Source organism: Pseudopodoces humilis, chromosome 10 (assembly GCF_049639895.1).
Source record: "Pseudopodoces humilis isolate 2021_Gansu_Grassland_sample_001 chromosome 10, ASM4963989v1, whole genome shotgun sequence".
Classification (NCBI taxonomy): domain Eukaryota; kingdom Metazoa; phylum Chordata; class Aves; order Passeriformes; family Paridae; genus Pseudopodoces; species Pseudopodoces humilis.
Genome location: NC_142209.1, coordinates 24,958,866 through 24,982,707, shown reverse-complemented (window position 1 = coordinate 24,982,707; position 23,842 = coordinate 24,958,866). Strand labels below are relative to the sequence as shown.

General features: G+C 38.7%; 1 protein-coding gene across 2 annotated transcripts in view; it reads left to right on the top strand.

Annotated features, from left to right (window-relative positions):
* The window catches only part of LOC102112919 (AGBL carboxypeptidase 4), an 878,734-nt gene that overhangs the window by 339,260 nt on the left and 515,632 nt on the right, over positions 1 to 23,842 (top strand). For both annotated transcript variants that reach the window (XM_014250851.2, XM_088060383.1), the window contains exon 5: positions 12,808 to 13,024. In XM_014250851.2, the coding sequence (XP_014106326.2) occupies positions 12,808 to 13,024 (217 nt within the window). The remainder of the gene's footprint in view (positions 1 to 12,807; positions 13,025 to 23,842) is intronic.

The window sequence follows — 23,842 nt, the reverse complement described above, 5'->3', positions numbered from 1 at the left end:
AACATTTGAACATTGATTTTAGGAGTAACCTCTCTGGAGCCTTACAGTGTGTGCCTAGAAATCACTGGAGGCATAGTTTTTACAGGGACATATCTGTCACTTGGACCTCAAACTGCCTGTTATAAACCCCCACACCTCTTCCCAGAGCTTCCTGAAGATTTAACTCAGAGAATCTTCAAGGGGTGAAGAGGGAGGAGGGTCTCCTCTAGTTTGATTGCATTTCCTGAGAGCACAGAAAAAAATGCTTTTTGTTGACCAGATATCAAGTTCTGCACTGCATTGTGGTGACCACTGGCTTGTAGACAACCATCTTATATCCAGCTCATACCATCCTCTCTCAGGGTACCAGCCTCTGTGCTGACCTGGGAGCAGTGTTCCCTCCCTGTGTTTTATAACAGTCTAAAGAGGAAGGAAAGTGTCTAGAACTTTGTCAGCTGCAGGAGAATGTGAGGAGTCTTTCAAGGCTAAATAAAACTTGGAGTAATTTAAAAAAGTGTATCCTACATTTCCCTTCCCCTCACCATCATGTCTAGTTATATTGCAGAAGAGGGTAAAGGAGGTAATGCTCCTGTAGTCTAAACAAACTCAGCACGGTGAAATGGGGCAGTACTTTTAAATATGCATAAGGATTGCAGTTGCTCCATTTTGTGACACTGACTGTTCAGGTAGAGGGAAAAAAAAAGCAAAACAACAAACCACAGAGTTTTCCCAAAATGAATACTTTTTAAAGGGCTATCAAGAAAAATGATGCTGTAACTATTATTGTGAAAAATTGGAGTGGCCTGGGTGATATCACGCATACAGTTTGGAAAAACAAGATTAGTGTAACACACCATTTTTCAATTTCTCATGTCTTCAACAGCTCCAACCACTGCAGCATCTCATTTTTTTAACTTTGTGTCTGGGATGAGAAATCCCATGTGTGCATGATGGTTTCTGAATGCCCAGTCCTCCTGCTCCCAGCTTTTTTCCCCTCTGCTCACACGTTCCCACGTGTGCTGTAAGTAAGGAGTGACCAAGAGAGCAGGACACTTAGTCTCCTCCTAAATCAATACAACTCTGGGGGTCAGCAGCTAGGAATGTTTGAAAAGAGGGAAGGAGGGAATTGTCTTTTATTTCCCCTGCAGTCTGAAGTTAGCACCTTTGCATTGGGTTCATCTCTGTTACCTGGGGAAAAAAGCCTGCTTAGGTTATTTCTGAACCAGAATCAGCCAGCAAAAAAACCCAATATGAATAAGACGGCAAAGAATTCAGGTAGCAAGAAAATCTTGGAAATTTTTTCCCCCCTCACTAAAATAAGGATTTTATTCTCTAGGTGGCCATCTAGGTGATGTTTTTTCCTAGAGCTGGGCTCAGTGGGGAGAGGGATCAAGGTCAGCATGTGTTGGAGTAGGGAGGCCCATGGTGTTTGCAAAGCAGCAGCTCTTGGCCTGAGAACCTCTGAACTGTGAGCCAGAGTATTGAAGTCCTGTTTCGTTCACTTTTGTCTTTCAAGAAAAAGGGCTTGACATGTTTGTTGTTTCCTTCTGACTGGGAAAGCCGAGGCTTTTCCTTCCCTTTTGTTTTTTCCTCTGCCGTGTGTTTAATGCAATGGCTCGGAATGGTGTTTCCAGAAGGGATAACTGAAGGACACAAAAGGCAGGGCTGCCCAGCACGTTGTATGCTTAGCCCAGAAAATGCAGTTTTGCCATTGCTAACAGGCCACATGCTGGTACAGGAGATAAATGTGAGACTTACAGCCTCTCCTTGTAGCAGAGAAATGCAAGCACCCTTGGAGATGGGTACTCTGCAACACTCTCGAGAGCAGGAGGATGTTATAAAGTAGTTTTTCAATGGAGGGAGGTGAAAGGAGGGAATTTGAAGGAGTTTATGGAGGAGCATGGAGAATAAAATTTGTGTACATGCAAGATGTGTAGCCTGGGGAAGAAATAAAAACTTTGCGATGCTGAATTTAAATTATTTTGCTCTCAAATTGTCACGTCTTGTACATGTTTTAAAATTATGTGTTTTCACGCAAAGAAATCAGGTGGTTCTGCAGCATAAATCAGTCTTTATAGCAAACAAGGAGGTACCTGCTCTTTTCTGGGAATAAAGATGAGGCACTATCAGAGATTGAGAAGATGGTGCAAATTGATTAATTAAAAAGTAGTAAATCATCAGTCCCACATGATTTATGTATAAAAGAATTCTGAGGAAGATTAGGAATGAATTAGCTGAACTCCTAACAAAGATATGCACTCTCATTAAAACCAAGCTCTTTTCCAGAGGGTTGGCAAGTATCTGGGGTTTATCCTATATTTAGACCAGTAAGCATTACATCTGCACATTGCAAATGGTCAAAACAGGAATTTAAAAGGGAATAATAAAACACCTGGAAGATCATGATGTGAGAGACTAATGAGAAGAGGTTCAGCAAAGGAAAACCATGTCTCACTACATTGCTTAGAACTCTGTGAATGTGTCCATAAAAAGGAATTAGAATGATCATCCTGGATCAGACCAAAATTCCCTCTAGTCCAGCATCCTGCTTCTGTCAGTGTCCTGTCACAGCCACACAGGAAAGAGAGAGGAATAAAAAGAATTAGATAACCCTTTTCCCCTGGACTTGATTGACAGCAACAAAGGCCATGTCTGTATTTAAGGGGGTCATCTGCTGGCACGCTGACATCATCCCTTTCCCAGAAACCAGTCCTGAACTCACTGGTGCTCAGAATTTCCCCCACTCACAGAAAGGAATTGGGTGGTACAATAAACAATATTTTCCTGAAAGGGACCAAAGAGAGCTCTGACAGGTTGGGTGTTCAGAGTAGCAATAACCTGTTCCTGAGGTATAACTGTACCAGTAGCATTTTTGTCTAGTGAGGCCACTGGGTTATTTTGTTAGCTGCTCTTCACTCCCCCAGCCAAACATTTCCTTGCAGGCCACACTTAGCGCTTGTGCTGGCCACAGCTCTGGGTGCTCTGCAGTCCATGGTGCTCCCACTCACTCTTCCATCAGCTCCCACCCCTCTGCTGACTCGTTTTGTAGTTTCAACCCTTGGAAAAGCAAGCACTGTGCTGAGAACCAGGCACAGGCTCTCAGTTCTTAAGAGAGGCTTAAACAGCTTTTGGATCTGGCATGTCTTGCAGAAGGCTTTAAGCCAAATCTCCTTTCCCTCCCCCCCCTTTTTTTTTCTTTTTTTTTTGTTTGTTTGTTTTGTTTTTGTTTTATTTGAGGTGTAACCTTTGTATTTTGTTCCTATATACTCTTCCTGGATTGACTCACATGGACAGTGGGTTGACGTGGGTTTTTCCACGTTTTCTCCTTGTGATGAAGTAACTCCCTTTGTAGCAGAAAAAATATAATTTTACTTAGATGTAGAGTCACAATGTGTGCCAAAGAAAGGTGTTGCTGGCTTTCTTACCAACCTTGCCAGTTTGTCTCCCTTCAATTGCATTGGATGCCAAGGTGCACTTTCCCCCTGGGAATTCCTGGGAATGTTTCCTCACCTTTGGGTTTCAGCTCCCAGGCTTAAGAGACGAGCTGCCTGACATAATGTATTTTGACTTTTTAAAAGCATGTGACAAAGTCTGTCACAAGACACTGCTGCAAAGGCTAAGTAGTCACATATGGTGACAGGGCAAGCATCCCCATAGATCAAACCCGACAAGGAAACAAAAAGGCAGAGGGCTAAGTGGTCAGTTTTCATCCCAGTAAAAGGCCAGCAGCTGTGTTTCTTAAAGTTAGCGATCAGGTCACATGATAAATATCTTTATTAATCATCTTGGGAAAGAGAGGTGAAGGATTAGGTGGTAACATTTACAAATGACGTGTAATTACTTAAGTAATTTAAGCCTGTAGCACACTGTTGCAAACTTCTGGGTGATCTAGCAACAAGGTTCATTCCTGATAAATGGGAAGCTAGTCTGTGGAGGAAACCACACAAAAAACGTTATCCTCTGACTAAAGGGAAAACCCTGAACATTGCTGTTGGCAGTTCCACAGCAGAAGTCTTTTGAGATGCTGTTATGGTAGAAAAAGTGAACAAGGTGCTAGAAGGCGTAAGAAATGGGGCATTAAAAATGGATTACTGAACTCGGTCGTCATTGTGTGTAGACAGATGAGAGGATAAAGCAAAATATTATGGGGAAGTTTCCCCAGCTAACAAAGTCTGATCCACAATGACAATTTCCTGTTTTCTTTTGTCTTTATCCTGCTCATACATCATCTACTACCAGAGATGCACTGATCTTTATCAGGAATAATATACTTTGGGAAGGCAAAGGCTTCCAGAGGGCTTGAGATCTTGCTAAGGACAGTTCAGTATCAACCAAGCTAAAAAATCTCTTTCCTATCTGTTCTCCTTCCTTTGGTAGTTACTTAAAATTCACATCTAAATGACATAAATTAAAAATCTCAACTTTGTATTTACACTATTGAAATCATCAACATTTTAAACATGGGTTCAGAATTCATATGTTAGTGAAAAGAAGCTTCTTCAAGTTGGGGCTCTTATGAGACTTATAAATTATTCTTGCATAGAGAAGTCACCTGAGACTAACCTAAATGAAGTTAACATAGATTTTAAAAATTATTCTTGCAGAAGAACAGGGAGTGGTGGGAATAGATGAACAGATGGGAAAGGGAGAAGAGGAGACTGAAGAAAAGGCTAATTAGGTAATTGAGGCTAAGAGGCTATTAGAGCTGACCCAGTGGTCTACTGGTGGTGCAGTTCAGGGACTTGAATTTGGGATTGAGGTTGGTCCCTCAATCCCAGGCCAACACGTGCTGCAGACATCATAAGGGCTCAGTTTCACAGCCTGCATCACCCTGTAAGTATATGTTTTCCAGTCAACATAATCTGGAGGGATTGTATGTCAGATTATAGTGGAGACAGGAAATAATTATAGAGTAAAATGCTGAATTTGGTCATGAAGATGTTACATTATTATGCTAATTGATAAATTGTTTGGTGAAATTCTTTGGAATTCATTTGAATCTTCTGTTGAAAAAAAAAAATAATTGAAATAAATATATTTTGAAGAGACTCTTAATAAGAATTAACTATTTCTCACCAAGCAGCCTTTCCTAAAATTTGTCCAGGTCATGATTCTCTCAGGCATGATTCTTCTTTCCAGAGATAGTAGACAAAGCAAAGGCCTGAAATGGCATTTATTTTAAGTCATTCCATTACTTTGTTCCTGGCCAATTTGTAGCTGGTGTGGTCGTGTTGTGCCAGTCTTGTTCCCTTCTCTCTGTCTCCTGACCTACCTTCTATTCCAATGCAGTCAGTGACACACATTCTTCTGAATTTTATCTGCTTATTTCCTCCCTGATGTCAGAATATTCAAAGAGTCTTCTGAAGTTGTCAGGAGAGTTGCTCTTTTATGGCCAGACTCTGGTATGGGTCAAAGCCAGGACAGGCATTGTGCTGAATGTGGAACATTTCTTGTCCTCACCTTCTTCTGCTACAACATTATTTATGCTGACTTTATTCTTTTAAATTTTCCCACTTATTTACAGCATTTGTGGCTACTCTTCCTCAGTTTCTTCAAAATCCTTTTGTTTTTCTTTTCTACACTGCAAACTTTGGGACTGCAGTGGTGTGTCACTCCTTAACTTCCCTCGTTCCTTACCTTTTACTCAGTGATTCTCATGACAAATTCTTGTGTGCCAATTAAAGTATTCTTAAATTTTATTTTTAATCTGTATTTGTTTTTTTCTCCTGGTAGCTGCATTTCAGGACATTAATTCTGGCCCCTGCATCCTTCTCTTGTACTCATGATATCTTCAGAGGATCACAACACATGTATGGCCTAACTAGTATTTTTGGGGAAAGTTGGCTTTTCTCCTCCTCTTTATTTTTTGTCATTTACAAACACTGCATAGAGACATTTCTATTGAAACAATCCATGGCTGGAATACCTGTGGTCAGTAGGCAAATCACATTTTGACAGAAGAAAAAAATCAGCACCATTCATTATCCCTGCAGTTTAAAAGAGAGTTTCTGTGGAATAATTGCAGTATTGGAACTGCTGCTTCAGGGGAAAGTCCCTGCAGTTTAAGATTTAACAACTGGACAGAATAAACAAAAGATGGAGGGGGTAGTATAGCTTTGGCTCTGAGGGTAGGCAGGAGGGAGGAAGAAGGGGGATTGGCTGCTTGTCCACTGGAAATCCCACTTGTACCTGCTGCTGGCAGAAGATTTTGGATTTTGCTATCAGCTGACAGTGGCTCTCAGACATATTAAAGTGTTTTGTCAGAAGAGTGACAAATTTTGACCTTTGTAGACAAATTTCATGTTTAGGGGAGATAGACAAGTGAGAAGTATTAGAAGGCATTGAATGAAACCTCCCTCACAAAAACAAATTGATGTTTGAAGAAGCTGAAACAACACTTTTCTCCATTTGAGGGATTGAGTGTTTCCCTATCTCATATGAAGTTCCTTAAAATTCGTTTAGTCATTTAAAAAATTATTTCTTGCCAGTTTATACTTTATAAGCTCGCCCTTTCATTCTCCTAATTCTGGCAAACTGAAGGATGGTGACTTCATTTCTGCCATCAGAACCTGGGGACAGGTTTTCAGCATTGCTTCATATCTTGTAATCATGACCCTTCCCTGCTTCTTCCCCGTGCTTCCCACATGGTGCAGCCTTTCCTCACCATTTCTTGTCACTCTTAAGAATAATGACTTCCACTGATTCCTTTCATTTTTAGGTAGAAAAGGTTTATTTGTGTTTTTGTTATTGTAGGAACCACAAGGCTGGCCTGCTGGGCCTCATTTGTGTAAGGTTTTCTGCAAACAGAGGACCAAGGATATTTCCCACTACAATGTTTTTGTTTATTGTTTCTCTTCACCACAGAGTTTTCCTTGTCAGAGCACTGCACTGTGTTGAAGACACAGTTTGGATAAAAACCTTTCTTAGCAAGTTCCTCCTGAATGCATCCAAAGTATAAAATCTGGGAAATCATTCTCATGGAATCTGCTCACAACAATCTGATTCAAGGTTTAGGCTTCCAAGTAGTAAAAAAGGAGTATTCAGGATATTCTGTTATCTTAGCAGCAGCTAATGAGACTGATTCATATGATGTGCTGGTCTCATAAAAATAAAAAATCTTGACTAGCACTGATACAGGTACCCAACACCATTTTTATTATAAACATTTAACATGCTAGCTCCCTCTCTCAAAGAAAAAAAAAAAAGCCTCAATGGATTAATGGAATTTTTGAGGAAAAAAAAAGGTTTAAAATGCAGTGTTTTCTCCTTGAAGTTGTAAAGAATGAAAAGACTTTACAAGCAATCTTTGTACAGTTCATTATTATTTGAATTCCATAAGAGTTTTGATAGAGATTGCTTAATTGTTTCAATTAAAAAATGAAAGCTGCAAGCTTAATGTGTAGGGTTTCTGATTTTTATGAAATTGAATCACATAATATTTTGATTTTTATGCTTAAGAAGAAGAAATCAGGTACTGTTAGAAGTAGAAAACCTTGAGGTCTTAAGTTATGAAAATATTTGGGGAACATTGTAATACACAGGAGAAAGAATAAAAGCAGGACTTGTTTTGCAATTTCTGAAACTGAGTTATCTGTGCCAAAACCCATTCAGCTGTCTGCAGAAAATATTTAACACCATCTGACATATTCACTGTCACTCCATGCTCTGTGAATCAAATATAAAATTATGTGCAAGAAAAAAAACCCTACAAACTTATTTTGTCACAAGTAAGCTAAGAATTTTGAAGATGGTCAGCTCCACTTGTCAACAAGAATAAGCAAGAAGAAAAATAATGGCTTAGACTAAGAGAGAAAGAAGTCAGGAAGGCCTTCAGTTGGAAAGGGCTGCCTCCCAGAAGAGGAGTTTGCAGCACATGATTTACATCCTCAGATTTTGTCCAGAGTTGGTTGGATTTCTTGCAGTTAATAACTGGGGACATCCAGCTTTAGGAGTAAAATTTGAGCACTCAGAAGGAGCCAAATCTAGTATTTAGGACATCAGTAAATACCTGGAGGTTATTTTTCAAAGTTGAATCAGAATCAGGGTTTGGGTCAGTGTAATTTTGTTTGAGATTGTGACTCAGGCCCACCCCTTTGAGTTCTATAGGCAGGTTTGGAAATTTGGAAATTTGTTAACTAGTATCCCTAGCTGTGCAAATGGATGGCAATTAAAAATGATCACCACAGTATGTCACCACAGCTAACACTGCACCACAACTTGAGCATTTCTCTACAAGTCAGATCCCGTAATTTTTCTTTTGGCCATCGATTTTTTTACAGCACCTGCAGCTTTTTGTTTTTCCTCCAAAGATCATCATTTTACTTTGAAGTCTGCTGACTGTGATATGTCTAACTCGATCCTGTGGAGGCAAGGAACTGAATAATTACTTTATGAGTGCCATATTAAAAGCAGTCCAAAGACTATTTATGCTGCTCATTAAAGTCATTGGGAATTTGGCTGGGCCAGAGCTCCCTGCTTTGGTCATGCAATAGGGAGAGGAAAGCGTTCCAAAAATTGTTATTTTGTAATTACTTCTGCTGTGGTGCCACAAGAGGGTTTGATCAGCACCCTCCTATATTTGAAACTTAGATGCCACAAAGCAGTACCACCAATACCCCCAGTGTTTGTCCTCCAAAGCATTGATTAACCCGAAATTTTCAAATGGAAATAAGCAGAAAGTAGCACAAAAATAAAAAAAAAAAAAGAAAAAATAAAGGAAAAAAAATTATAGATAATAAAGTTTGATTTTAAGTCAAATTTCTTAGAGTTGAAGTTAAAATAATGTTCAAATTAGAAGTATAGTTAGGATAAAGGTTTTGAAGTTCTGAATTATACCCCTTACTGCTTCTTGTAGTACAAAGGACGAAAATCTTGGGGACTCTAAAGTCATGAGGTTTTTGCTACCGGATAAAGACTAGAATTTTAATTTTTATTTTTTGTACACTTACAAATTTGGTCCTATTGCACACTACCAAAACAGAACAAATGTCCTGACTCCAGACTGCACTGCAGCAAACAGACAGGAACTGGTGAGCACATTGGAGCACTGATCCACTGGGTTGGGAGTGCTGCCTTGTCAGATCGGAGCAAAAGACACTCAAAGGCTCAAGATTTTGGCAGTGGACTACTAGCATCAAAATAGAGAGAAACTCTCCATTTCTGTGTTCCTTCTTCCTTGGACAGAAAGAGTTTTGTGTTTAAGACTAGGCATTCTGAATTTGTGTCAAACTGATGTATAATATCAAGCTTCATTTCTTTAAAAACATCTAGAAAACAGAGTGGAAATTAGTTGTTTCGCGTTATTCTCTGTGGCTGTATTTGGAATGGAGGTGGCTCTCCTTTAAATAACCATTCAGGAGCTCAGAGGTCTGGGCAGGTGTGTATCAATTAGCAGGATGCATTGCTGAGTGTGAGCTGCCTGGAAATGCAAAGGGGCAAATCAGAGCATTGAGGTTTCCACCATCATTTTGCCTTCCTGCCTCTCACTACAAATCAGCTTCATCGTGACTCACAGCGTAAGAAGTTGGTGCATTTCTGCAGATGCATGATAAGATATTTTTCTTTAGTAAGAAATGCAGTTAGACTCTGCATTCTGAATCTGTTCCTGCCAGGCCCTAGATGCATTAGTATTCCACTGGCAGCTGCCTGTAGGTAGGAATATTGTTTTTGTCCATAACCAGAGGGAACAATCAGACTAAGCCGTTCCCCAGCTATAAACCAGCCAAAGTAATTGGGTTTAATTTTAATTTTTGTAATAGCTTTAAATTAATAGGAGCAGCTGCTGCCACAGTGTGTGGGTGTCCTTTTCCAGAAGGCATAGAACAAAAAAGGGAAAGAGTAAACAATAGTGTGTCTAGGACACAAAGGTTAATTCAAGAACTGAGCAATGTCTTTTCGTTATCAAAAACTCAGTTGGTGATATCTAGCACTTTGTCTCTTTTCTTTCCTTTTCTTTCCCTTTTTTCTTTTCTTCTTTAATTCCCTGATAAGATCTCAATCTGATTAAGCTCCTGTGTGTAAAGATGTGTTGTTGGTATCTAAACGCTAACTCTCTTTCTCTATATGACTCACAAATAGATTAGCAGTGACAAAGTGCTAGGAGAGATAAAAATAGATTAGCAGTGACAGGAGTACTATTATAATTATTTTTGGAAGATATGGTTTGAATTAAGAGTTTGGGCACTTTTTGCCCTGAGAGGGTGAATTTAAACCTAGGAACCGAGGATGGTTTCTGCTGTTGTGTCAGACACCAGATAGTGAAATGTCAATACCAGATGTCCTAGACATCAAGATTAGCCATAATAGCCAAATGCAGCCATAAAGTGATGTGTCAAAGTGGATAATAAAACAGATGCTTAGCTTTTATAATGAAGGGGAAAGGGAATGAAATATCAAAAGTGCCTTTAATACATTAACAAAGTTGTCTTCAACTTGCTTAAAAGTAGAAAGTTATTGAACCAAGGAGAACTATGTGTCATTTAAACATTAGCTCTCAGCAGATGAATTTCAATTAGCATTAGCCTTTCTAAAATCCTGAATTTCCTCCTATTGGTCTCATTTTACATGAAATTTTTATAGCACAAAGTGAGGCTTGTCCTTTATTATTTTTCCCATGCTAATTTGGAAACAAATAAAGTTCAACAACTCAGCAACATACTGTTTAAACTTGCATTACGGTTTGAGGACTGGGAGCTGGAATACATTTACCCACTGCCATATCATCTGCTTGATTTGAGATCAAATGAGGGATGTCCTATAGCACTCCAGAGTAAGGGCAAATGATAGAAATATGTTAAGATACTGAAGAAAACTATTAGGTAAGAGTGCTGCATGCAGATGGCTGGTGGCATTTTATCCCTACTGATACTTTTTTAAAAGAAATAAAAGCTTTGTTTTTCTGTCTTTTATATTCGTGTGTTAAATATGATTTCCAGATCTTTGCCATGAGCAAGTGTCTTATTTAACAACAAAAAAAATCATCAAACCATAGATTTCATTGGTTTGGAAAATATCTTTTAATATCTTTGAGTCCAACTGTTATTCTTTAAATACCTTCAGGAATGGTGACTCCACCACATGGCTGGACAGCCTCTTCCAACACTTGTCAGCCCTTTCACTGAAGAAATACTTCTTAAACCAGCCTAAATTCGAGGTGTGGCCTCAGAAGGCAGACACAGACGGGCACTCACTGCCCTGCTCCTGCTGCCACGCTCTGGCTGCCACAAGCCAGGTGCCATCGGCCTTCCTGCCCACCTGGGCACAGCTGCCTCCTGCTCAGCCACAAAGGTGAAGGAAGTTATTGAGGCCCTGAATGCTCAAGAAGCAGGGCATTAAAGAGGGCAGATAAATTCTTTTTCTGAGTGTAATTAAAAGAATCATTGGTTCTTTATTTTACTTCCTCAAGAAGATCTCAATTCCTGTCCGTTTCTCTTTGTAGATCCTGAGTCTTGCTCAGGTCAGACTTGTTAACTGCTGCTAATTGGCAAATATGTACCTGTGTATAATGAAAGGGTTTTGTCCTCTAATTCATATTAACAGTGAGAGGCCAAAACTGAGGCTCTGCAGTTGACCAGCTTCTTGGAATGATTGCATTGAGGCACATTACTGGTGCTATGTCTGTAAATCTTGTTATGTTCTTCCCTCACCATGATCCCAGTTTAGCTGAGATCTGCTTTAATCATTAGATGAGACCTGTTTATAAGGTTGTGTAATTGAATCAGGTAGAGTCTGCAGGACCATAGCATTTTGTTGCCAAACATGACTGGTAGGTTACTTATATCAAATTACAAGTGCATGGCATGATTGGAGACTATTACTGTCTGAATGAAGAAATTCCACCTAAGAAATTAACAAAGCATACAAAACAGAAATAGTGAACATCTCTCATCCACAGAATAAGTTTTTTCTCCTCTGAAATATTACTTATTTCTCTTGAAAAGTAACAAAATGGAGTTGTGTAAGAGATTGCAGATATTTGTTATTCCTCAAAGAGATACCACCTTGATAACAATGACATAAATGTCTTTATTATAATTATTTACCATCATGTATATTCATTTCTATCTTGTCAGATAAACCAGAAATGTTGAGGAGGGCAGCAGTCCAATTTGAAATGGGAACAAATACTCTTTTCTCCTTTGCCTTCTATTTTAAGACCTGGTTATTTTCCATACCTGAAGTTTTTTGTATGATTTTTAGATTGACTCTTTGTTTGTTTTTTAACCTCAAGAATTTATCTTTTGTTCCATTCATTGGCTAGATGTTGATATGTATCCTGACTATTTTGGATAAATATATCTATATCTATCTGTATCTATATGTATATATCTATTAAGATGTTCTGAATTTCACTAACAGATTTTTCAGTGTTGCCTTATACTGACATTCCTTCATTAGTTGTGCCTCCTCTCTGTGCTGGTGAATTGAACCTGTAGGAAAGGCTGCAGGTTTGTCTGGGGCTGGTGTTTGAGTTATGAGTGGTGTGAGGTTGCAGCAGCCTGATAATGAGGCAGAGGATATTTGGACACCTTTTGTGTGTGGTGTTTCACTTTGTGGGATAGTTTTCCCTGGTTGTATGATGCTCTCCCTGCTGTGGTGACACTGCCAGCTTGGGCACCCAGGCAGGGCTGCAGTCCCTGTGGTGACAGTGGCTGTCACAAGTGCTCCCAAAACCAGGATCTCCTCACCAGCTCCCGAGCTGTTCCTGAGCTGTTCCACTCATTTACTTGGGAGGAAATCTGACTCCCACAGGGCCCTTTCAGTTGATTTCCTGTGTCTGTGTAGGTACACATCAATTAATCCATCTCCATGCATGTGTTTGTTTCTCAGGCAAAGAATCCCCTCCAAAAACGTGTATTACTACCGCTGCCCAGACCACAGGAAGAACTACGTCATGTCCTTCGCTTTTTGCTTCGACCGAGAGGACGACACTTACCAGTTTGCCTACTGCTACCCCTACACCTACACTCGCCTGCAGCACTACCTGGACAACCTCCAGAGGAGGAACATGGACTATTTCTGCAGGGAACTGCTGGGGCTCAGCGTGGTAAGTACCAGGCACGCGTGCCAGCCAGCAGGCTTCATTATGGATGTCTACCTTTCAATGTTTCCAGAGTATCAGTCATCATCCTCGCTAAAATACCCACAAACACGTATTTGTTTTCTTGCTATCAGTGACACAGGAGGAAGTGTACCTGCATGGTGAAATAAAGACAAATGCTGATTTAATTTCACATTAAATATTTCCTTTGCGATAGTCAAGGCAATGCTAGATTCCTATGTAGGATCAGTTCACCTCTAAACACATTACAAGATGAAACTGAAGCAGCTTTATTGAAGAAATGTGATTTTTGGAGTACTCTGACCATTTGTCTTTCTGGAAGAGCTTTTCTGTTCAGAAAGAAATATGGGGTTTTTGACCCAGAAGATAACTTTTCTTGATAAGATAATGCAAACCATACACAAACCAACTATTTTATTTTCTCTTAAAAATTCATGCTTTGGTGATTTGCAATTAGAAGGGATTTTGTGGTCTCTGTATAGATCCTAATGGCCACATAAAATGAAGTGTCACAGTTCTTCTGGAGCAGGAAGGAGGGTTAATGGTAAGGGTGAACTTCTGCTCACTTTGCTATAATCTTCTTCTGAAATGTTGCCTGTCCAGAGGATTTGGCAAGCATGACTCAGCCACTCCCATGACAACTCAGAAATCTTCAGATTAAAAAATAATAGCTCAAATATCTTTTTCTTTTCTTTTTTTTTTTATTTTTTTTTTTAAACTTTTGCTTTTTCAGGCTTTATAATGCACTTGTACCGCACTCTTAATCTTTTCTCAGAGATTTGATTTGGTCTAAACTTGTAGTGTGTGTTTTAGAATCAGAAAGCTGTGGAGGTTGCTGATCCCAGCAGTAGGGGCTTTGAAAAGAAACCCAGCATATATTGTGAAAATCAAAATTAAATCATAAGTATACCCTGCATTGAAACAAATAAAAAGGCTTCCATCATTAAAGCAGGCCATTGAGATTCCTATGGTGGCATAAAACTTGGAGAAAAAAATTAACTTACAGACAAGAGTAAAAACTGAATCAACAAAAGAAGTCATTTTTTAACCCCTTTTTGTAGGTTAAATACAGTTCTTGTTCTAAAGATGACTATTGCATATCCATGAACTGGCATTAATTATTAATCATTCCAATTAGGGGGACAAACAATTATAAGGGAAAGGGGTATTAAAAAATAGAAAAGTAAAATCTGCAGAGGCTGGCTGGAAAGAGCACTATCATCTTAATGTGTGTAGGGCTTTAATTATTAATCTTAGAGGACAGAGCTGTCATTAATTCTATAATGAAACTGAATTTGTTTCCTTTCACTCTGAAACTAGTGTATAAACAGTCACATTTGCATATTCATCAAACCTCTGATCTGACTGATTAAAACACAGAGATAGAAGGATTTGTCTTTTATCTGCATTTTGACAGACAGAGCTATACTCTTAAATCTTGTTAACATTGTGTTACCAGTAGTTGCTAAATATTATTTTTCATATTTCAGCACACTAAACAAACAGATGCCACTCAAAATGTGGCAGGAAATGTGCTGTGTATAAGTCCTGCTTTTATATCTATATGTACACACACAGTATGTTTTGCAGAAATGGATATGGTAACATTTTGCAGCTCACCAAGCTGTATAGAAAAGCTTCTGAATCAGGCTCATGCTGTAATCTTTGTGAGCAACATTACAATCTCAGAGCATTTCTGGCTTTTCTCCACACACAACTGTCCTAGAACAGCTTGGTAATTTAATGTCTTTGCTGAGCTTGAATAGACAATTTCCATAAGTTCTCTGCGAGTTAAATATTTTAACATAGAGCTTTGTTGCTATCATACATCTTTAAATGGTGAAAAACAGGATCCTTCATTCTTCACTGCACAGTGCTTCATAAAAGCAGAAGCTGGCTGTACTTTGGAGAATTGCGTGCCATATAGGATAGATTTAGAGCTAAGAAAGTGAGCTCTGTCCCTGCCCTGGCCCCTTATGTAAGATAAGAGGAATCAGATTGGCATAAAGAGGCCCTTAGAAGCTCTATTCCTGGCCAAGGGACGATACCCCTGGTAGCACATGGTGAAAGGTACTTGAAAGATGCCGTCTGAGGACAAACTCTGGAGTCCTCATGCTGAGCACAGGGATGAGGAGGGATAACCTGGGGGGGGGAAGGCTGCAGCACATCTGTCCAGCTGCCATCTGGGTGCTGGTCCCCTCGGGTTCGTTCCAGGGGGATTTTACAGCCCCCTGCTGCAGCCTGTGATTGTGAGGATGGGAAGTGTTGGAAACAATTTCACTTCTCCTGGATTATGTGGTTTTGAGCTGTGTCTCTTGGAGATGGCAGAATCTCACCACAGATCTTTGGAGGTGTTTTGTTTTTTTGTTTTTTTCCTTTGTTGTGGAAAAGTAAAACTCAAGTCACAAGTAGCCATGCCTAGAGGATTGCTCCTGGAGGCTCTCTGAGTGCACATTTTGCTGCATATAATGTTTTCAAGGCAATCTAATTTCTAATCTAATTTCATATCTTCGCTAAAGAAAGTACTCTGCCTCTGTTAACTCCTGAAATACTATCACTAATTCTATGAAAACTGAAAGTGAAATATCAGTATGGGACATGTAATTGTCATTAGGATGCAGAATGACAAAATGGTTCAGAGCCAAATGGCAAAGTTTCCCATTCCCATTTAAATGGATAACTTAGCTGTACTACTATTTATGACCTTTTAATGTTTATATTCTTTACTTCAGAGAGCTATCCCACATCCTAGATGTGCCAAATGTTCTTGAAAATAGGCTCTCCTGCAAGTGAGCTGAGATGGTCACCCAGGTACCATTTAAACTGCTATTTTCATTCTGCTGTTATTGGCCTTGGGTAACTTCAGATTTTCTTTGGTTTTCCCCAACAGATCAGAAGTTCAAAACCTGTGAGCACTTTCTTAAATTTTGGAATTACTTTTTTGCATATTATCGATGTGTTTCTCCTCTCAGCAAATACTATGCAGTATTTGACTGCACAACATAATTAAAAATAATTTTTATATTTCTGTGAAAATATAAGCACAGGCACATTTTACATTTACAGTACCTATTTTATGATACTTATTCAGTCTCATGTGCAATAGCTATGTGTGTAGCATACCGATTTTTCAGACTTGGCAAAATTTTGGAATGTGTTGTCATTTGAAGTTGGTAGTTCAAATTGCCTGTGTGTGCTTGAAGTGTGGGGACAATTGATGAGACCTGTACCTCCACCAGTATTCCACAGCCACACATAATAAATTAAATGAGTTTTGGACAGCCTGGCTCAACTCCTACAGCCCACTTTACAAATTGACACTGGCTGGGCATTATTTTCATTACTCACTCCAAAGGGAACCAGGATTCCTTTCACTCCATTAGGCAATGGTGCTTCCAAATTACACTTGAGGAGAATTGTGACTGCACACACAAACCACGAGCCTCAAAGGGACTTGCACAGTACACAGGGACTGGAATATGGAATTCTGTTAAATTAAATATTAAACACACATATTTTAAAACAAGAGGGCAATATGTCTAATGTAGGGCTATGTAAACGAGCCGATCTCTTAAGTCAGGTATGGAACACTGAAAGACACAGACTGGGACACAGAGTGCTTCCTCCTGACTCCACACCACTCTGAGGTGTGCTTTTAATTTACATGAGTTACTCCTGGTTCCTGCTGGTACCAGAGAGAGCAGAATGATGCCCTAAGACTGTGAAACTGCACACCAGATGTCACATTGCCGGTTCATTGATCAAATTTCCTTTATTTACTGACTAAATGACTTTGCACCCCTGTAAAAATACTTGATCTGTTCTACTGTTTTCTACTGGTCCATTTTTAACTACTCAGTTATGAACGTTTTAAAGCATGAAGCAAAGAAAATAGGCAGTTTTTCTAAGGTTAAATTTCCCATTTCTGCATTCAACTCTAGGTTATGTAATAACAGCTCAGTAAAAGAAAAGTATACTCTAGGTCTTTGAAAAAAAATAGAAGTTACAGGCTTCTGTGTGATGTAACATACCTTTAAAATCCTGTTGGTGTCAGATACTGTATTTTCCAATGGATTTGACTGTAAGTAGGTTGAAATGTCATGTAAATGTAATTTGTGGCAATTTACTTGGCCTGAAAAAGGCCACGGAAATAGTGCTTAGGAAAAGTAAATCCCCTTTCTCATTTCTCAGTAGTGTAAAAGTGCAGCTGTGTATATGTTCAGGGCACGTTCTCTTTAGTCACTGCTGTATTTTTTACTCCTATAGTACGGCTGTTCCCAAAACATTCGTAATACGGATGTCATCCCAACACTCTATGTGAGATTTTAAATGTTCCTACAGCTATTTTGTTAGCCGGATTGGATATCAACAGAAGTAGAGTTAGACCTAAAAATAACACCACCAGCAGTTCTTTCCAAAATAAAATATGATTTATAGCATATAATAGCACAGTGTGCTGCCAGGGAAATTATATAAATAACATGAAAAATTACAGGGAACTATTCTATAGCATCAGTTTTAAGGAAAATTTCTTTGTTACAATTAAAAGGAGGTTCTGGAAGATAACCTGGCCTGTGGGAATCACAGAGTAGGAAGGATGGGTGAAATGATGTTACTGTTGAATGTTGCCATCTGTCTGTAGAATATGCACAAGGGTTCATGGTAAAACCAAGAAATACTTTGGTTTAAGTTGGCAGCAATATATAGTTTTTGAAAAAAACAAACTTAGTAAAATCATAATTTGCAGTTAATATAATGTAATATGACTAAATGCATAAGCTGGTTATTTCTTAAATTACAGAAAGAACACTGCTCAATAAAGTAAAATAATTTCTAGAAGGATTTGCATTAACTGCTCTTTATCTAACTATGAGTAAAAAATCTTAACTTGTGAAGAAGGATTCAAATCTTAAGTCCACTTTGCAGCTCACATTTTATAACTACCATTCTCATTTAAAAAAAAAACTCTTAGAAAAAGCATTTCACCAAAAAAGAACCTTTGAGCACAAAAAGTCCATTGAGGTAAGAAATGATCTGAAGAGAAAAAAAAAAATAGTGATGATCCATTTTGTTAAGAAAAACTTCCTGAAAGAAATGACAGTAAATGAATTATGTGTGGCAAAGTTAGTCTATGCAAACTGTTTCCATGCACAGGTCCCAGGCTTCACCCTTTCATCTTGTAGCCACTCAGGAAAACCTTTGGAAAGTCAGTGACCTTTCTGAAGTTTTCACTGGACTTTTTGTAGCTGTTCAGGTTGGCCTTTTGCTTCATGGCTCTTCCCATTTCCAAGTCAGAGTCTTCATCTCACCTTTACTCCACACTTGTCCTTCATCTGGCTTGCCCTTTCTTTGCCTCAAATCTAACCTTCCCTTTTCTTTCCATTTAGTTTATACTCTCCTAAGCTAGCTAGAAGAAAGAAGCTGTGGTATTTGTTTTCTGCTCTTATGTTACTTATCCTGCTTTGTTCTTTCCTATTCATTCTCCTTATCTCTTTGAGTTGTGAAGGGCAAATCCAAAATAGCTGTGAGGTCTTTTAAATACCAGGACTGCACAGGGTAGTTATGTTCTCCTCTATGAGCTCAATATCTTCATCTCGGTGCCATTTCATGTAACTTCATATCCTGGTCTAGGATAGAAATATCCTTGTCTTCCTTGTCCTTCTGTCTTTTGTGTTCCCTATTTGCTCCATCTCTCAATACATTTCCAGAAATGCTGGAGTAATACTTTGCTTGTCCAGCCTTCAGCCTGGAAAGGGAACACTAATGATCTTGTCAGATGTTCTGAAATGGCTGAGCTCACACCCAGGTGCAGGAAGGCATTTCAGGGTCTGACCCTTTTTCTAATGGCAATGGCAAATTTCAAGTAAAAGGCAGGTTTTACTAATTCCTGTCCTCAGCACTTTCTCCTACTTGGTTGAGTGCCACAAAGGCCCACGGGGGAACTTTAATCCCAGTGGGAAACCCACTGGTTTCATCCACACAGAGAGTTCAACCTCAGATCTAGGCAGTTGCCTTTAGTTGCTGCACCCTAAGCTTCTGGGGACATGAAGAACATATTTTTCCTTTCCATGTTCAGTGCTGACTAGAATCCCTGTTTTTCAGCTGGTGCTAGAGAAACAACACGCCACAGACAATTAATATAATCGTATAAAAAACCCTAAATCTGAGGTCCTGTTGTGTACACCAATGTAAAACTTTTTCATGGTTTTAATGTTTATGTAGTTGCCCTGCAGTCCATGAGTGTATTTAGAGGGTATGTAGGGCCCTTAGAATCTTGAGAAAACCCTAGAATGCCTTCAGTCTTCTCACACTTCCATTTCCAGAAATTTGTTTTCCCTGCTTTGTAGCACAGCATTAAGCAATAATTACCATGTTGATAGTGATGCTGAATGTACTCGCACGGAGGGGAAATCATGCTATGTGGAGCTATTAACTACATTTGCCCCGTAGCACTTCACTGCACTGACTCTGCTGGGATTTTGGCTATGTTTGAGTTGGTTGCTGTTTAGATCTCCTGAGTGGTGACTGTGTAATGCATCCGTGGGGCTGGAGCAGTATTTTAATCTTTATTCTTTGACTGTAGACCCAGAAGATGGTTAGCCTGGCTCACATTACCTGTAGGGCTGAAACCTTGGGATTGAAGGCTTATTTAACAATTTCAAAGTCTGCTCAGTCCAAAGGATTTGGATTCATGCCTTTTAATTTAACCAAAGAAAGAACTATTTATTGATTTAATTTTATACCAGCTCTAGAATGTAAGTATAATATATTAAAATCTCTAAATACCTCGGGCAAAATCTTGTTCACATAATTTATGTAAACTGAGCATTGTGGCTCCAATCCAGCAAAACACTTAAGCGTAGATTTAAACTTAAGCATGTTAAATAGACATGCTGAAGTCAGTGGCACAGTTTATGACATCAAGTTTAATGTCTGTAAAGATGTCCTTAAGCTCCAAGGTCAAAACAATCAGAACTTAGGCCTGGTGCCCTAATGTTTTGTTGTGAACTTGTACTACAACTATAACAACATGACTATAGGCAAAAAATAATAATAAAACCTCGCTTTTTGCACTTCTCTATAAATATGCTAAATGCCTGTGAGTAAAGAGAGTCCCACCATTGCTCAGCAATCTTTTTTGGTTTTAGCAGTGCATGAGTAAGGTGTGCATTTGAGGCCTTCTGCATGAGATTTGTTCTAATCCCGGAGTTCTTTGTCCTTGCCATGCACATGTTCAGTAAGACTTTATCTCTTTTGTCCTTAAGCCTTGAAAGCTAAAAGCTGGCTCTAAGAAGACTTCTGCCTGTATGTCAGAAGGGATTTGGGGAGATACCATATAGAAATGAGAAAATAAAGACATAAGAAGATGTTTTGATGCAGATTATAAGATAGTAGAGACCGAGGCAGTGCAGCTCACATGGCCCCAGCTGGCTGAGTGCATCCTTACCCAAGTATTTGAAGATACATACTTGAAGAGAGGAAATAAGGCTCGTGAAAATATAATACATGTAAGGAAACACAGCTGAGAGATATTATGTGTAGCCTGTGATCTGTTCTTGATTTCAGTGTGGTTTTAATGACCCTTACTTTTCTGCACTGTTAGCAAAGTACTTTTGAATCAAAGAATAGTGCAATGATGAAGCACATCAAACTTACATGTAAGGGAGACTAGTGCCATCCTTATTTTAAGACATCATGTTGCATTCAAACATATTTTATTTTAGAAGATTATGATATTCCTGGAAAAGACAAAAAAAAAAAAAAAGAGTGTTTCCATAGAAAAAGCCTGCTGCTGTTGAAGTGCTGCTATTATCCACAAATACTGAAAGCAATATTTATCTTTGTTTTGAAGACAAAATGACATACAAATAACATGAGGAGACAGGAGCTTTTTAATGTAAAGCAGTAGGTACTTAATTGAAAACTGGTTTTCTTCACTTCTTAGGAAATATAAGATACAGCTTAAAGCCTTTTTAATACTCTTTAAAAGAGATCTTACATGGCAACCAGTCATATTGGTACATGAAAAGAACTGCAGTCTCTGATAAAGATCCTCTTTTTCATGTTTTCAAACAGCAGCTGAGCACCATACTGTGGCAGCAGAGAACAATCTGAGAAAATGAACACGGATTGAAAAGGCCCCAGTTACATGACATTTCCAGTGGGAAAAAAAAAAAAAGCCAGCCTTAGGCCCACAGTCAAATATTTTCACTCAGAATTCCCTAGAATTGTGGAGATACCTTTCTACAGAAAGTGTTTTTCTGAACCAGCTTTACTGATGTTCTAATAAATGTGTAGCATGGAGGAAGACAAAGAGATACCATCCATTTCAGGAGTTTTCATGAGTATGCATGAAAGAAAAATCTGTTTTAGAAATAATTTTCCTCCCATTTATTTTTAATTTCTCATTAATAGCATCCAATTTTGCACTAAGTTCTAATTAGTTAAAATTTAAGACAACTATTACTTTCTCAAAATCTGACAACTTCAGGATTTTATAATACATGCCTTTTTTCCTCCATCTAGATTTTCTGCATTATGGTGGTTTATAATAATGCGTTAATATCTATCATTCTATTTTTAATCAGCTTCTTAATTCATTAGTAACAGCTGCATATTGTTAAATGTTGTTTGTTTTTCCTCCCCCCCTACCCTTCTTAAAAATCTATGTTGCTTAGAATTAAAATATTAACTAGTCTTTCCATATTTATGAATGCTACACTGTTCTCAGCATGGAATAAGGGAAAATCTCATGACTGTCTTTTTTTTTTTTAACTGAACTTCTGCTGTGACAACCCCCAAAATATTGCATAAATATCATCAAGTTAACATTCATAACATTTTTCTGACTGCAGTGTCGTTTTATGGGAAAGAAGACTACTGCAGAAACCTGGACTGCTTGGAAGTAGCCTGTGGGAAAGCCTTTGGTGTTCATTTTCTGGGGTCAGCCATAGCAACCAGTTAATTTTATGGAGTTCAGCTCAGGATCGAGGTTCCAATCCTTGTCAGGACCCTGGACAGCGCATCCGATCGGGCTTTCCGAGGCTCTCTCAGCACCCTTTCACATTCACTTCCACAAATGCTGAAAATACAAACTTCTCTTTTCAGAGCTCCTAATAAGAAAAACTGAACCTCAGCTTCTGGCACTCACACCTCAAAAAATGATTTTAGTGTTTCGGAAACAAGGCCCTATTTGTAGCTGCTGAGCTCCTCAAATTATGGCCATGGTTTTCAGGAAAAGAAGCTGCTTCTTTGCACAGTTTATGTGATTCAAGACCTCAAGTCTGTTTTTCTTATTTGCCTTCTGAGAATGAAAAATAGCCTGTAATGTGTTATGTCTGATGGGAAATTTATAGGAATGTCAGAGATGACTGATTAAGGGCACTTTATAGATTAACAGATGACGACTAAAACAGAGGTTGATGGTACTGTGGTGAAAAAAGAGGAGATATTTTGGCAATACAGTGAGATACATCAAGTCTTGTCTGAGACCTAGACATAGATATTAATCCAAACAATGAATATTTCAAAATCTGAAAGGTACTGTGTAGAACAAGAATAGTGTTGCTGTGCACAACAGGGTGCTCAGCAGCATTGCATCTTCTTTGTCTCCTGTGAGTGGATATAATATACTCTCCTTGTTGCCTTAGTCTGTCTTCCTCTCTAAAGCTTAAGGAAATGGTCCAAATCTTTGGCATGGTCTAGGTAATCAAGTTATCACCATAAATTACTTTGCTATCTTCTGTGTGGGAACCATCTGTCTCTTACAGGAATTAATGATATAGGGGCTCCTAGAGAATTTATAAAAGGTTTTGGGGTGGGTTGTTTCTTGTTTTGTTTTTTTTTCTTTAAATTGTAGTGGCTTTTTTATGGAGAGTCCAGACAATTTATATCCTTGCTCTCAAGAGAACAAACTGCTCAGAATGTGAATTCAGGAAAACAGAATATGTATTCCAAGGATGGACTTTTCTGCTGTTGTAATCATCCTTAGAAGATACTGTGGCAGCCCCAGATTTGCCTTCAGCTCCAGCTGATTTTGAAATCCTTCAGAGCTTTAGGAATAAAACTGCACATATCCTCTAGATTTCTTTTATAGAAATAGATAAGGTTTTGTAACAGCAAATAACACTGCAGAGCTGAACAAAATTGTCCTTCTATAAGTGAGACTTGGATGCACTCAGACCAAATAAGATTGTAGACTCATACTACACAGACTCATAGGAAAACAGAGGAAAAGGTATTATATTCCCCATGGTCAAACAGAATTCTTGTCCATCTTGGCTGAAACTCCCATTAGCCATGGCAACCAAGGAGGGAAATACACAGCAACAGATAACATCTAATTTAATGCTGACAAAGAGGTGGGATGCATTGATCTGTTTGGAAGAAAACGTCATTCTTTTTCATTCCTATAATTCAGATTTTCTCATTACTGGACACAGATGGCAAAATATAATTTTATTAACTATGACCATTTGTTTTGTGGTTCATCAATTAAATTGCAGAGATTACAGAGACTGGTTCATGCCAGCCATTAACAGAAACAAGTTAGTAGCTAGAGCTATACTGCAAATGGCTATAGATGTTGCATACAGTGCTTCAAGATCATTTGTTGCTATGACAATAATGGAGCAGAATGACTGTGGTCTCTGAAATCTCAGATTTTTCATCTTCCCAGAGAAATACTGACAAATACAAACTCTTCTTTTAGAAATCTGGACTTCCTTTAGAACCACAATGAATTTATGTGTGTTACAATACAATGGATTTATGTATGCCATTCTCTCTCTGCTAATTAAAAAG